The sequence below is a fragment of the Alligator mississippiensis genome, chromosome 11 (genome assembly GCF_030867095.1).
Source record: "Alligator mississippiensis isolate rAllMis1 chromosome 11, rAllMis1, whole genome shotgun sequence".
NCBI lineage: Eukaryota > Metazoa > Chordata > Crocodylia > Alligatoridae > Alligator > Alligator mississippiensis.
The window spans coordinates 61,719,481-61,733,884 of record NC_081834.1 but is presented as its reverse complement, the minus strand read 5'-3'; the positions used below and the strand labels follow the sequence as shown (position 1 = coordinate 61,733,884).

The following is a 14,404-nucleotide window of genomic DNA, read 5'->3' as shown; positions in this document are numbered from 1 at the left end:
GCGTCGAGGGAAATCTGGGACAAATGCTGTTCTGCGGTCAGTTAGCCAGGACTTGATGTTTACATTTCAGGACTCTCCCATCTAGATCTTTGAACCCCTGAGCTGGCCGCATGTTAATACCTTATAGTGGCTTAAAGCACTCGTTGTTCCATTTACAATTATGAAACTCCAGGGCAGGATTATCTTCAATCCGCCTAATGTTGTTCCTGTTCCATTGCTGTGTAGCCGCTTCCTACAGCTATTCCGCCCAAGTTTAAGTCCACCAGTATCCCAGAATGCAGTGGCTGCTCCTGACTCACGGCAAGCAGAGATGCTGGGGCACAGCAGAGCTGGGCACAGCGCCTCACCCCTTAGGGAGGTTGGGCAGAGTGGTGCCTCCCAAAAGCGGAGGCACAGGAGACAAGCACTACCTGAGCTCCAAAGAAAAAAGCATCAGGCTACATGAAGCTCAGAGCAAGCACGATCCAGGGCAGCAAGCCCGGAGCACACCGGTCTGGCTGAAACAGTCCAGTGGCTCTGTAATGGGAGCAGGGCCGGCAGGCTTAAGTCCTGACAGCCTTGCCCTCAGTGCAGAGCTGCTGAGTTGGTTTCAGTGAGACCAGAGAGCCCCAGGGAAGCTTCTCTCACTGCAACTGATGCAGTGATGGGTACGCTCCGTGTCCAGCAGGACTAGTGAGTGGGTCCTGCTCCAAGTCCTGCCCCTGCTCACCAAACCTCTAGTGGCAAGTCATAACTGTGCAAGTGAATAAGAGTCAGAGCAAACTTCCCTTGCTGCAACTTGAGACTGTTGCTCCTTGTTCTGTTATCTGCCACCACTGAGAACAGGCTAGCTCCATCCTCGTTAGAAGCACCCAGCAGGTAGTTACTGATTGCTATTAAAGCCCCTCTCAGTCTTCTCTTCCCTAAACTAAATAAGGCCAGTTCCCTCAGCCTCTCCTCAGAAGTCATATGCCCCAGCCCCCGACCCATTTTTGCTGCCCTCCACTGGACTTTCTCTAATTTGTCCACGTTCTTTCTGTAGAGGAGAGACCAAAACGTAACACATTATTCCAGATATGGCCTCACCAGTGCTGAATAGAGGGAATAATCACTTCCCTTGACCTCCTGGCAACACTCCTAGCAATACAGCCCAGTATGCCGTTAGCGTTCTTGGCAACAAGGGCACACTGTTTGTTCACATTCAGCTTATTGTCCACTGTAACCCCCAGGCAATTTTCTGCAGAGCTGCTGCCCAGCCAGAAGGCCCCCAGCCTGTAGTAGTGCATGGGACTGTTCCGTCCTACGTGCAGGACGTGGCACTTGGTGCTGTTGAACCAGATGAGATTTCTTTTGGCTCAGTCCTCCAATTTGTCTCGGTTATTGTGAATTCTAGACCTACCCTCCAGCATATCTATTATTCCCCACAGCTTGGTGTCACCTATGAACTTGCTGAGGGTGTACTCTGTGCCACCTTCCAGGTCATTGATGAACATATTGAACAAAACCAGCCCCAGGATCGACCGCTGGCATACTCCACTTAATCCTGGCTGCCAACTAGACATCAAGCCATTATTACTACCCTCTCAGCCTGATGCTCCAGCCAGTTTTCTATCCACCTTCCAGTCTACAGTACCTGGGCAGGCTGGATAGAGTGGTGCTGTAGGCTAGATCCAGCCTAAGAGCTGTATGCTTGACATCCCTGATCTAAAGTGTCATCCACTAAAAAGCTAATACCTCCCTATACAAGGCTTTTACAGATACATCATGAAGTTGGAGAAGGCATATGAAAAATTAACAAAGGCCAATGCACTGAATATGTAATGTAACCAACACTGGAATTATATATGTAGGAAATAATTACCTGTGATGTCTCTTTTTTATATTGTGTAAAAAGAAGGAGTTAGTCTACTGGTGTTTCTACTGCAGCATCCTTAGGGTAGCGTATGTGCCCTTTCTGAGAAAACACAACTTGAAATATACATTTCTTGGTTCACTATCCAGTTGAGATTTTCTTGTATTTTCCTTTACTTTGAGCTCTCTTGATTGCAAATGTCATCCATGCACAAGCACCAATAATGAAGTTCAAACGATGCCCCAAACTTGTGCAACATTACTTAAAGTAGTTCATTTTGAGATTAGAAAACACTTTTTATTTTCATTTCAAGTTTTGCATTTGCATTTTTCCACATCATTACCACTACCTTGAATTGCAAAAAGGAGGAAATGTAAAAGGTGAAAAATTGACCTTTTATAATAGCTAGTACACTTGGAAAACATTTTTTTCACCTGGCAATTATGAAATTATGTTTCCTGTTTTAATAGCCCAAGGATATGCATAACAATCATCTGGAATAACTCTGCAGTAAATAAAGATATCACCCTCCAAAACCCTTGCCTTTCACGTAATTCCTAGATCATCATGGTTGCAACATCACAAATACCTGGCTGCAACATCACAAGTGGCTGCAACATGCAAATACCAAATATTTGTGCCATTTTTAGCAAAAGTCTCAGAAACCAACTAGAATAAACTGAACCAATATATTAATGGACATTTCTCTTTTCATGAAGTTCAGCTTCATTAATGTGTTTCCCTCTTCAAGAGCACAAAAAAAAGACTAGGTACCATACTACTCCTGTTCTGAGAAGTTATGTCTGAACAAATACAAAACCAATAAACACAGAAAGTTGCACCACTTTGGTTACACGTTTAGTAACTGCGGTCTAACTTCGTACATGGGCACCATTGCATTAATTTGAACATGCCTTGTGTCCATGCAGCAGTTTCCTCCTATTATAAAACCAGGTAAGTTCTGGGTGGGCAGAACCCTGTCAATGGACTATATATCTTGTTGGGTTCTTAGCAGAAGGGTGAATTTCAGCCTTGGGGGAACAAAGAAGGACATATATTGCTTCCAACACCAACTCAGGCTCTCCAGAGTTTGCTTTCAGTATAAAGCCTTGGCCCCAGTAGCTGTACCTGCCCAGTTATATTGTGCCATAATGGGTGCATCTACACCTGACCCTTGGCACTACCAGGGGCGCTCTCCTGGATAATGTCATCCCACCAAGTCTCATGCGATAAACCCAGAAATGAAGCAGTGAAGCCACTGTGAGACCACCCACCTTAGCAGCCTGCAAGCATATCAAAGAGAGACATTTTGAGAGTGGCTGGTGTTGGTTTGTGAGGACAGAGCATATACTGACAGAAGAGGCTTTATCACCAGACTGGCTACACAACGTCTTTGAACAACTTCAGTCAAAGCTGGGAAAAGCCCTCTTTTGGAAGCATTTCTGGGTGTGTCTACACATTCATTAATGCTCAGTAGTCACTGCACATTTAATTTAGTACTTGCTTAATGAAGTACTAGCTAAACATGCAGAAACTAGAGGAACTGTGCAGGAGTGCCAGCGAATGCCTTTTTAGTGACACTACTGCACAGTAGCCGAATAATACTGCACAGGAGCGTATTAGCACTGTCCATGCTGTGATGCACTACTGCGCAGTGTTAGTAGGCTGCTGTGCACTAAGTGTCTTGTGTAGATGCAGCCCCTGTGTCGTAAAGAGGGATTGTGCTTATGATTATTTCGCATCCCCAGCCAACATGGCTACACTGGCAAAAATGTGACTTTACCTAAGTCTAAAAGAGATGACTGCAGTAGTGATTTTCATATGTCCTGAGAGTTTCTCTGAAAATGTTCTACCACTTGAATAACGATTCAAATCATTTAACCTGAGTGGATCAAGCCTGAGGATCAGTGTGGTTCACAGGCATAACCAGTCAGGACTCCTGGGTTTTGAAGGTAGACTTTTATCTTTCTGAAAGTTTTATTGTCAGTCTGGCCCAGATCTAGGTGATCTGATTTGCAGTCCCCGTGACTCTAGCCTGTAAGATACAATTTCTCTCTCATTTTGAAGAAGACAATCCAACAGTACTGACTCCCATCCCTACCCTGCCCTCATTCATGAGACCTTTGTACTTTCCAGGAACGGAGAAATAGCCAGACGTCCTGACTTTTTTCTCCACTGGCTATAAGTCACTAAACCCCACTCCCCTCCCAGACCAGGATCCAGAACCGAGGAGCTGGGAGCCACAGGACCATTCCTCCTCCACCGTAACTCAGTGGTCCGTCTTGCCCATCATTTTGAGTACGGCTCCTTTGCCCTCCTTGTTCCTCAGGCTGTAGATAAGAGGATTCAGGAGGGCAGACACAACATTATACAAGAGGGAAAACGTTTTGTCCCGCTCGGGTGAGTAGCTGGAGGCTGGGCGCACGTACATGAACATGGCGGTATCATAGAAGAGAGTCACAACAGTGATGTGTGAGGTGCAGGTGGAGAAGGCTTTGAACCTCCCCTCAGCTGAGCTGATCCTCAGGATGGCTTCCAGGATGAATACATAGGAGATTAGGATCAAAGACAGTGGGGTCAGGAGTAGTATAACTGCCATCAAAAGGGTCACCTGCTCAGTGAGGCGTGTGTCTGCACAGGCCAGCTTCAAGATGGCTGGCACCTCACAAAAGAAGTGATTGATTTCATTTAAGCAGTAGGGGAACCTCATGGTGAAGCCTGTATTCATTATGGAAAGAAGGAAGCCAGATACCCAGAAGCTGATGGCCATCTTGACGCAGACTGACCTGTTCCTGATGATGGTATAGCGCAAAGGGTGGCATATGGCCACGTACCGGTCATAGGCCATTGCAGCATAGAGTATACACTCAATTATTGCCAGAGAGAGGAAGATGAACATCTGCGCAACACAGGCAGCATAGAAAATGCTTTTCTTTGTGGAGAGGAGGTGGACCAGCATCTGGGGAATGGTGGTGGTGGCGTAGCTGATATCTAGGAAGGAGAGGTTGGCCAGAAAGAAGTACACGGGTGTGTGGAGACGGGAGTCAGTCTTGACAAGGGCAATGAGGAGGCTGTTCCCAAAGAGGGTCGCCAGGTAGATAGTTAGGAAGAACACGAACAGCAGCAGCTGCGTCTTGGGCTGGCTGGAGAACCCCAGCAGGATGAACTCCGACACCGAGGTGCTGTTCCCCCAGTAATAGTCCTCATGATTTCCCACCTAAGATGAAAAAGGAGTGGTGAGAGAAGCAATCACGCAGAAGGATAAAACCCAAAAGGGCTAAATTCTGTTTTGCTTTGCATCTCACAATGGCATTTACACAGCCATGTAACTGCAGATTTTGGCACTTACATAGTTTAAAATTCACCTTGGGACTTGCAAGTGTGCACATGTGTGTTGAGCATCCTAACTACACACATGCACAGTATCCTATGCTTATGCAGGTATGCACATAGCCTGGAAAGCCCGAAATAGTAGTCTGGGAAAAATGTATCATTAATCAGTAACAAATGATAACAAAGGGCTCTCCCATGGCCAAGGTTCAAATTAGACTTTGACTCTTGGGGCAGGGGGACTTTGATTTCATTGATTAACAAGTCCACCTAAATGAAGGAGCAATCTTATTAGAGAAGCCCCCAGGTTATGATTTTCAAATCTTACAGGGGGCTCTTGTCTCTTATCTCTTGTCTCTAATTTGGACATTGTGCATTGCTAAACTGAACAGTTGGAGCACTCAGTCCATGCTAAGACTGCCCTGAACCTGGGGATTGGAATCTGCATTTTCTACTGGTATTAGCTCATAACCTGTTGCTGCTCCAGGCACCAAGCTACCACATAGTACAATACAGACACTTCCCCAACCTCCCCAATTCTTCTGGCCCACTAAGCAGCCAAGAGACATGGGGAACTAGAAGAAAGCCAGCTAGCTAGAAAATGCAGTGGTCAGTGAGGTGGCTGCCTTCCTGGATGGGAAGAAAGCAGCCTGTGAAGAAACTTTCCCAGTGCTGTTTATCCACTCAAGAGTAGATGGAAAATACTCTAGGCAATGCTGAAGGACAGAAGATGGGAGGGAGGTTTAAACTTGGGTCTCCTGCTCCTTGGGCTTATACCCTAATAACTAGGTTTGGGAGTAAACCATGGGAGGGACTTCCTTCAGGACAGTACACATGGAGGGCAATTCCATCCCCTAATTCAGTAGGAAACAGAATTGCAAACTCTGCACAAGTTCCCAAAGCTGCAGTTACACAGCTGCATACATGACATTTCACCATGCAAAACGAAGCAGGAATTAGCTCAAGGAAACTACAGCCTCTATCTAAGTAACTAACTCCCACATAGCAAGGAGTCCCAGCTTCCCAGCAGCCCATTTCGATTCTGAGATACTGCACCGATTAAGTGACAGTCTTGCCATGGTCAAAGCTATTTTTTTTAACCAACAAAGATCAAGACGTCACCACAGCAGATCCTGGACCTAGATGGGCAACTCCTGTTCCAAAGAGCTTGCTGTCTCAAATGATAGAAGTCAAAGAATGAGAGGAGAAAGAAACACACCAGATCACTAGTACAGCTGCAACCAGCAACCCAATCTCCGACGTCCCATTGCAGTGCCTCTCGTCTAAGTCATTCTCCTGCTGAAAATGTGGGTAGTGGGGGCAGATGCCAATCTGAGGTTTTCCACTATTCTTGGGTTTATTCACATCTAGAGTTTGGTTGAAGCCTCATGAAGCACTCAGATACCATGATGATGGGTGCCTGGACAAATGGACACACAAACTGACAGAAAGGCAGAATGTCAGACACAAATCTCTATCAGGTCCTTTAGGGCTCTTTTTTCAGAAAAAATGTACAAATACACTAAATAGGTATGCTAGAATTAATACAACCTTGTTGGTAGTCAACCTGAAAATGTTCTCCTTCCTAGAATCAAGGGCTTATCCAGTTACATCTTTTATTGGACCAACTGTATACCTGGAAGAAATGTTAGAGAAGCTTGATTTTGTGTGCAAAGGCTTGTCTAACAGCTCTTTCAGCTATACAGTTGGTCAAATAAAAGATGTTAACAAAAAAAGCCTTGTTTTTCACATATATTCTGGACTTTCATAGCTACAATAGCACTCCAGGTCTTCCTAGAGGAATTTGAGAATGTATATATTCCTTGAAGAATTGTGGCTATTCCTTAATTAAAATGATTCATTATTTGTTCACAAGTTCCTCAGAAAATCAAGATAGTTACTGGAAAAAAACCGACTAACTGGTATTGGAAAATTTCTGACCTGCTATAGTCCTGCAGTCTTTCCATGCTCTTAAGCAGATCATTCCCTAAGGGAATCTCCACTTTGACGGTCTGAACTCTATTGCTTGAATGGTCAACAGCAAAACAAAGTGGAGCCACTTCCCTGTTCTGCTTGGGGGTCCAGGTCTGCATTTCTCCACTGACCCAAAGCAACTGCAAACCTGTCTCAGAAACAGGCAGGTCATGGCTCCCTTGGCACAGTGATGTGAATCAATGTACTCATCACTTCTCACTGACTCTGACCCACGATGTAGGATTGCAGTTGGGCAGAAACACACCTAAGTACACAAAACTGTTAACAGGATGCTGAGTAGAGCAGAGAGGCACTGCAAGAGTCACAAGGAACATCAACATAAATCAGACTAGCTGGCCATTCAATGAAAGACCCTCTAATGAAGGACATGCACTCTACGGTATTCAGGACTGAAACTCACTCCAATGCACCTACACTCAAGCACTATCCATCTCGCCTAGTCCTTTCCTTCTGGATTAGACCAATGATCCAGCCATTCCAGCTCCTTCCTGATTATTCATAGGAGCACAGGAATTCCCAAACTGGACCAAGCTACTGGTCTATTTGTCTGACTGCCTGCCTCCAGCTGTATCCAGTGCCAGCGCACGAGAGGAAGAGGCAAGAGGACAATTATGGAGCAAGAGGGCCACGGAAAAGGCCTATATTAAATGCCCATACTTGAAGATATGCTTGTATTCTGTTCCTCACCTTCACTAATACCAATTCTTTGTTTTTCCTCTAACCTTAGTGTTCAGTATCTACACCCCTCAGTCTAGTATTTTCATCCCAGCACAGTTCACAGGAAATGCCACTTACCTTCATTCTCCTTTTCCACCTGAGAGAGCAGGATATTTCCTTCAGCTACCAAAATCCATGATCCAGATGTACCAGGCAATAGATCACCATAAATGAATTCCTCAGACCAAGGACAAAATAGTTGCTAAATCTTTCTTTACTTGTGCAAAACTTTGCCTGGATGGCAATCATATATGGCAGCTAAAGAAAAAATAATAATAATTCCAAAAGATAAATGAAGCAGCTTACTAGTAGATCTACCAGGAAAATAAAATTGAATGGCAAACTCATTACTAACTTCATAGCTACATTTTGTTTCAAGAGAACACAAAGTTAAAATTATAACTTTTAAAAATTTTAGTTTGATCCAGTTAGAAGCATATTGGGGAGCTAGCAATTTTAGTCCTCTGTATGTGAATCTATGGGGTTATTATCCTTCCTTTTTTTTCGTCAGCAAGAAATATAGGTTTAGAGAGATTCATTCTCTTCCCAGTTTCACTGCTCTCTGCATAAACTGGAAAGCTTATGAGTTAACTCAAGAACGTTTTCAATTATTTCAAAGCTAGCTTTGAATCCCTAAGTCATTTATTTAAAAAAGTCAGTCATCAATGGCAAAAGCAACTTGTAACTTCCTAGTCCTCTCCTGGGTTTTATTATCCAAACATTCAATTAATACAAAATTACTAGATTAAGACGAATGCAATGGCAAAACCAAAAAAAAAAGGAATCAGGCCTCATGGTAGAGGTGATATCTTTATTAGACCAACTAGATGCTTGAAAATAATGGTAGGTGCTGCAAAACCAGAAACCTATGGAACAAATGGGAGCAAAGGACTGGAATCATGGCTGGCCACCATGTCTGAACCTATTTTACTGAAAAGACTGACCTCTGCTCCCTTCCTTCCAAAGCACATAGGCACCGACCTGCAGCAGTGGGTTCTGGGCTGTAAATGCCAGGAGGATGAAGGGGCTCTCTCTGTATGGAGAGTCATAGAGTGGACTCCACAACAGCGAGCACCCAGGCCTGGGACCTGAAGAGAGCAACCCAGCAGGGCAGACTCAGTGCTTTTCTGCCTCCAGCAGCTCTCTGGTCAGTGCTGCCTGTTGTAAACTCCATTTGCTGTCTCCTACCCCTCACTGTGTTTTAAACAGAAATCTCTATTCCTGACCCAGGATGTAGAATCTACTATTGATGCCAGCTAACCAAAAGACCCCTGCCAGATGTTTAGGTCAAGGCACAATGGCACCTGATGTACAAGCCACACAATCACCCTTCTTCCCATGACACACATGCATGGCAGAAGGTGTGATGGTGGGATTGAACATCAGACCCCATCATGCAAAATTAACAATGGAGGGGGAGCCTGGTGTATCATCAAGTTATTACACATTTTTTGCGGAATAACGTTGTGCCTTATTCCTTGATTTACGGTGCTATTAAATACAGCCAAGTTACAACTTAAGATGTGATTTACTAGTGAATCATGTTTTAAGTATACCATGTGGCAGAGGCCTAAGCCAGGCACTTTACAGCTCATCATCATGACACGTAAGTCCCTTTCTGGACTTGAGCTTTCATTTTCCTACTCCTCACCATGTTTTACACAAGGAACCTCCATTCCTAACCCACAGTGTGAAATCCACATTCAATTAATGGCATGATAGGAACCAACCATATCATTATTACACATTTTTGTGGCATTATATTGTGGTTCATTCCTTGTTTTGTGACGCCTTTAATTTCTTTAACATGCAACCGGTAACAAGTTAAGATGTGATAAACTAGTGAATCATGTCTTAAGTGTAACATGTGGCAGAGACCAAAGTCAGGCACTTTACAGCTCAACATCAAGACATTTAAGTCCCTTTCTGGACTTCGGCTTTCTTTCTGAATTTCCCTTTTAAGTAAGTAACTGAGATCTCTGGGCCCTAGAGATGCCGGGCTGCCTCCATGAACTTCATCCATTCTCATCTCCTGCATGTCTTCATCCCCTAGTCACCCAAGTTGAATTTCTGTATTTCCCATACTGGTTTGTCACTGCAGAGCAAAAACTGCTTAGCAAAAGCACTGGTCTGAGCTTGTCGTGTCTTTTTTATGTCTTCTAATGAATAGGCCCTAAGCTACCATTGCTTACCATCACCCCTCCCACCATGGGCCAGTTGTTAGAGCATTTTCTCCGGAAGTGAGAGGCCTGAGCTCTAGGCACATTTCAAAATAAGCTGGGAGTCAGACTTGTGAGGTATGTGATCTCACACATATTGATGCCAGCAATAATTACCATATCATTTTCACTCAGTAATCCTCCTTGTTTTATGACACTGCTTCACACGTAATACACCAAGAATGCAATGAAATGAGCAGCCTGGAGGCAGGTATTCACACCAGGGCATTTTTGAATATTCTCCAGCACTAGAATACTTTTTAGGAATTCATTTCCCTGCTTGATAACACCTAGCAGAATTGGATTTGAAGAGCTTTAATTCAACCACAGACAATCAAAGGAACTCAGCATCAGGTCCTACCTGTAGGCATGAAACAATCTGCTGTTCCTGGGATGGTTCCCAGTCTAGTAGCTGAGGGTGCGACTGCATGTAAAATCCTGTATGTCTCCATGGAATTCAGTCTTACGTCAAACATCAAAAGCCCTAAAGGGTTTGTGACCTGTTTTAGCACCTCTTTGTATGTAACGCGTCTGTTTTCATATCCAACAAGATCCTACACTCCTATTCAGTCAATGAAAGGGGGAATAACAAGATGACATGCCAAAAAGCAAAAAGTGAATCTGGAGGGATTAAGAGGAAAAGCAGGAGCTGCAACTTAACAGTTCTGCCTTAGATGGTTTTCGGCTGGCTCCCTCATGTCAATTTTAAACGATTGTACAAATGGCAATGGGACCCAAACATTAATTCTGCTCCCAAGGTTATATGCTCACCAAATGCAGAAAAGGATGCAGAAAAGGCATCCATTAGGCATCCAGTTGTGCCCTGAGCTCCAGCAAGCATCAGATAAGAAGTTACACTGGAACTGTGTCGAGGTCCATGCAGAAAAGGCTGAACTGCTCAATGCCTTTTTCACCTCAGTCTTCACGGGCAAGATCAGCTCCCAGACTACTGCACCTGGCAGCACAGTTTGCAGAGGAGGTGAGCAGCCAACTGTGGTGAAAGAACAGGTTAGGGACTATTTAGAAAACCTGAGCATATACAAGTCAGTGGGGCCAGATGGGACTCATCCGTGGTTGCTGAGGGAGTTGGCTGATGTGACTGCAGAGCCACTGACCATCAGCTTTGAAAACTCATGGCTATCAAAAAAGGTCCCACGTGACTGGAAAAGGGCAAACATAGTGCCCATGTTAAAGAATAGGGAAAAGCAGGAGACTCCAGGGGCCTACAGACCAGTCAGCCTCACCTCAGTCCCTGGAAATATCATGGAGCAGATCCTCAAGGAATCCATTTCTAAGCACTTGGAGGAGAAGAAGGTGATTAGGAACAGTCAGCATGGATTCACCAAGGGCAATTTATGCCTGACCAACCTGATGGCCTTCTCTGATGAGATGACTGGCTCTGTGGATGCAGGAAGACCAATGGATGTGGTGTACCTTGATTTTAGCATGGCTTTTGATACAGCCTCCCATAACATTCTTGCAGGCAAACTAAGGAAGTACAGGTGAAATGAATGAACTGTAAGGTGAGTAGAAAACTGCCTGGAGAGTAGTACTCAGTGGCTCAATGTCTAGTTTACAGCTGGTATCAAGTGGAGTGGCCCAGGGATTGGTCCTGGGGCTGGTTTTGTTCAATGCCTTCATCAACAACCTGGAAGATGCCATAGAGTGCCCCCTCAGCAAGCTTGCAGATGACACAAAGCTGTGTGTAGCAGTAGATGTCCTGGAGGGTAGTAGTGCTAGGATTCAGAGTGACTTAGGGTGTGTGTAGATGAAACAAGAGGCATGTGTGCACAACACTTGAAGGTGAGTTAAATGCTTTTGTACCACTTCAATGGCGCTGGTGTTTGCATGCATTGGCAGCGTATTGCACATTAATTCCAGCCGCTGTAGCACATTCAGAGGCATAATGTGCATTAAATTATTTTGGGGCACAGCAAACTAAAACACATCTGAAGAGTTTTAGTTTGCTGCCCTACAGCTGTGGAGAGAAGCACCGGGCTCTGTGCGGCTCAGGACCTGTGCAGGCAGCCCATGCAGGCAGCCTCGCAGCAGTCTGGAAAGGCAGGCTCCATCAAAGAAAAAAAAAAGTGGCGAGCCTGATCTTCTTTGTTTTTTCCCGCTGGAGCTTGCCTGTCTGCATGAGCTGTGCAGGCACTTGATCCCTCCCTCTGCGGCCGTGGTGCGCCCCAGGACCGCCCAAGCCGGGTGCCCACAAGCAGGTGCTGCCTGGGGGGGGGCCGCCACTGCCACAGAGGGAAGCACTAGCCCTGCCCCTCGCCCCCCCCGAACCCAGGGACCTCTCCACCCACCAGCAGCTCGCCTTCCACTACCCACCGCCAGAGAGGCAGGTAAGACATGGGTGTACACGACACAGGGGTTTACTTTGCCCTACATTGAAGCGGCGTTTCTAAAAACCCACCACTTAAATTTCGGATGAAGTAAACCCCCGTTTCATCTACACGTTCCCTAGACAAATTGGAGAATAGGTCTGAATGGACTCTCAGGAGATTCAACAAGGACAAATGCAAGGTCCTGCACTTAGGAGGGAAGAATCCCATGCACCGGTACAGCTATTTACTGCTGAAGGAAAAAAAACCCAGACTACCTGGGAGTGACTACATGAGACACTACATCATTGTTGTGACGAGTTATGGCAATGCAGCATTGGCAGGCACAAACCGTGATGCCAATGCTACATCGCCATAGTGGTCACCTACACCACCGTAGCTCATTGCTACAGCAACATAGCATCTAAAAGTAACCGTGCACTGCCAGAACTGTGCAGTACCAAATGCGCAGTCCCGGGAACATGCAGATGCGGCAACTGCTACTGGAGTATTTCGGACCTGCTATAGTCTTGCAGTCTTTCCATGCTTTTAAGCAGATCATTCCCTAAAGACATCTCCACTTTGACAGTCTTAACTCCATTGCTGGGATGGTCAACAGCAAACCAAAGTGGAGCCACTTCCCTGTTCCCCTCAGGGGTCCCTACATTTCTCCACTGACCCAAAGCAGCTGCAAACCTGTCTCAGAAACAGCTAGGTCATGGCTCCCTTGGCACAGTGATGTGAATCAATGCACTCATCACTTCTCACTGACTCTGACCCACGATGTAGGATTGCAGTTGGGCAGAAACACACCTAAGTACACAAAACTGTTAACAGGATGCTGAGTAGAGCAGAGAGGCACCGCAGTGGTCACAAGGAACAGCAACATAAATCAGACTAGCTGGCCGCTCAATGGAAGACCCGCTAATGAAGGACATACACTCCATTGGATTCAGTACTGAAACTCACTCCAGTGCTTATTCACTCCAGCACTATCCATCTCCCCTTGCCCTTTCTTTCTGGATTAGACCAGTCATCCGCCCGTTCCAGCTCCTCACTACTTATTTGCAGGAGCACAGGGATTCCCAAATTGTACCAAGCTACTGATCTACCTTATCTGATTGCCTGCCTCCAACTGTAGCCAGTACCAGCTGCAGGAGAGGAAGGAGGACAATTATGGATGTGGACGAGGGGACAGTTATGGAGCAAGAGGGTCACAAAGAAAACCTATACTAAATACCAATACTTGGAGATAGGCTTGTATTCTGTCCCTCATCTTCACTAATGCCAACGATTTGTTTCTTCTCTACCCTTGCTGTTCAATGTCTACACCCCTCAATCTGGTATTTTCATGCCAACAAAGCTCATAGGAAATGCCACTTGCCTTCATTCTCCTTTTCCACCTAAGAGAGCAGGATCGTTCCTTCAGCTACCAAAATTCATGATCCAGATGTACCAGACAATAGATCTTCATAAATTAATCCTTCAGGCTAAGGAGAAAATGGTCCTCACACATTGCTAAAGCTTTCTTTACTTGTGAAAAGCTTTGCCTGGATGCCAATCACATTCCGCAGTTCAAGAAAAAATTATAATAATTAAAAATGAGAAATTAAGCAGGATGCTACTAGACACACCAGTAAATTAAAATTGAATAGCAAGACATAACCAACTACATTTCTACATTCTGTTTGAAAAGAATATGAACATAAAGTAACATTTTTAACTTTTAGTTTGATCAGATTAAAAGCACATGGGAAGCTGGTTTATCGTCGTTTAAGTCACCGTATGTCAATCTCTGCAATTACGATACTTCTCTTGTTTTTCCTCGGCAAAGAACCCAGGTTTAAAAGAGATTCATTCTCTTCTCTGTTTCACTGATCTTTGCATAAACTGTGAAGCTTATGATTTCACTGAAAAATTATTTCAAAACTGGCTTTGAATCCCTATAGCATTTCATTGAAAAAAAAGTTAATAGTCAAAGGCAA

At 44.9% G+C, this 14,404-nt stretch overlaps 1 protein-coding gene across 1 annotated transcript; it reads right to left on the bottom strand.

Moving 5' to 3' along the window:
* Positions 1 to 4,100: 4,100 nt before the first annotated feature.
* Positions 4,101 to 7,957, bottom strand: LOC132243746 (olfactory receptor 2K2-like). The gene is made up of 2 exons (XM_059714136.1): positions 7,952 to 7,957; positions 4,101 to 5,048 (listed from the first exon to the last, which is right to left on the bottom strand). The coding sequence occupies exons 1-2, from the start codon at positions 7,955 to 7,957 to the stop codon at positions 4,101 to 4,103; spliced, it is 954 nt and encodes a 317-aa protein (XP_059570119.1).
* Between the last annotated feature and the right edge of the window lie 6,447 nt (positions 7,958 to 14,404).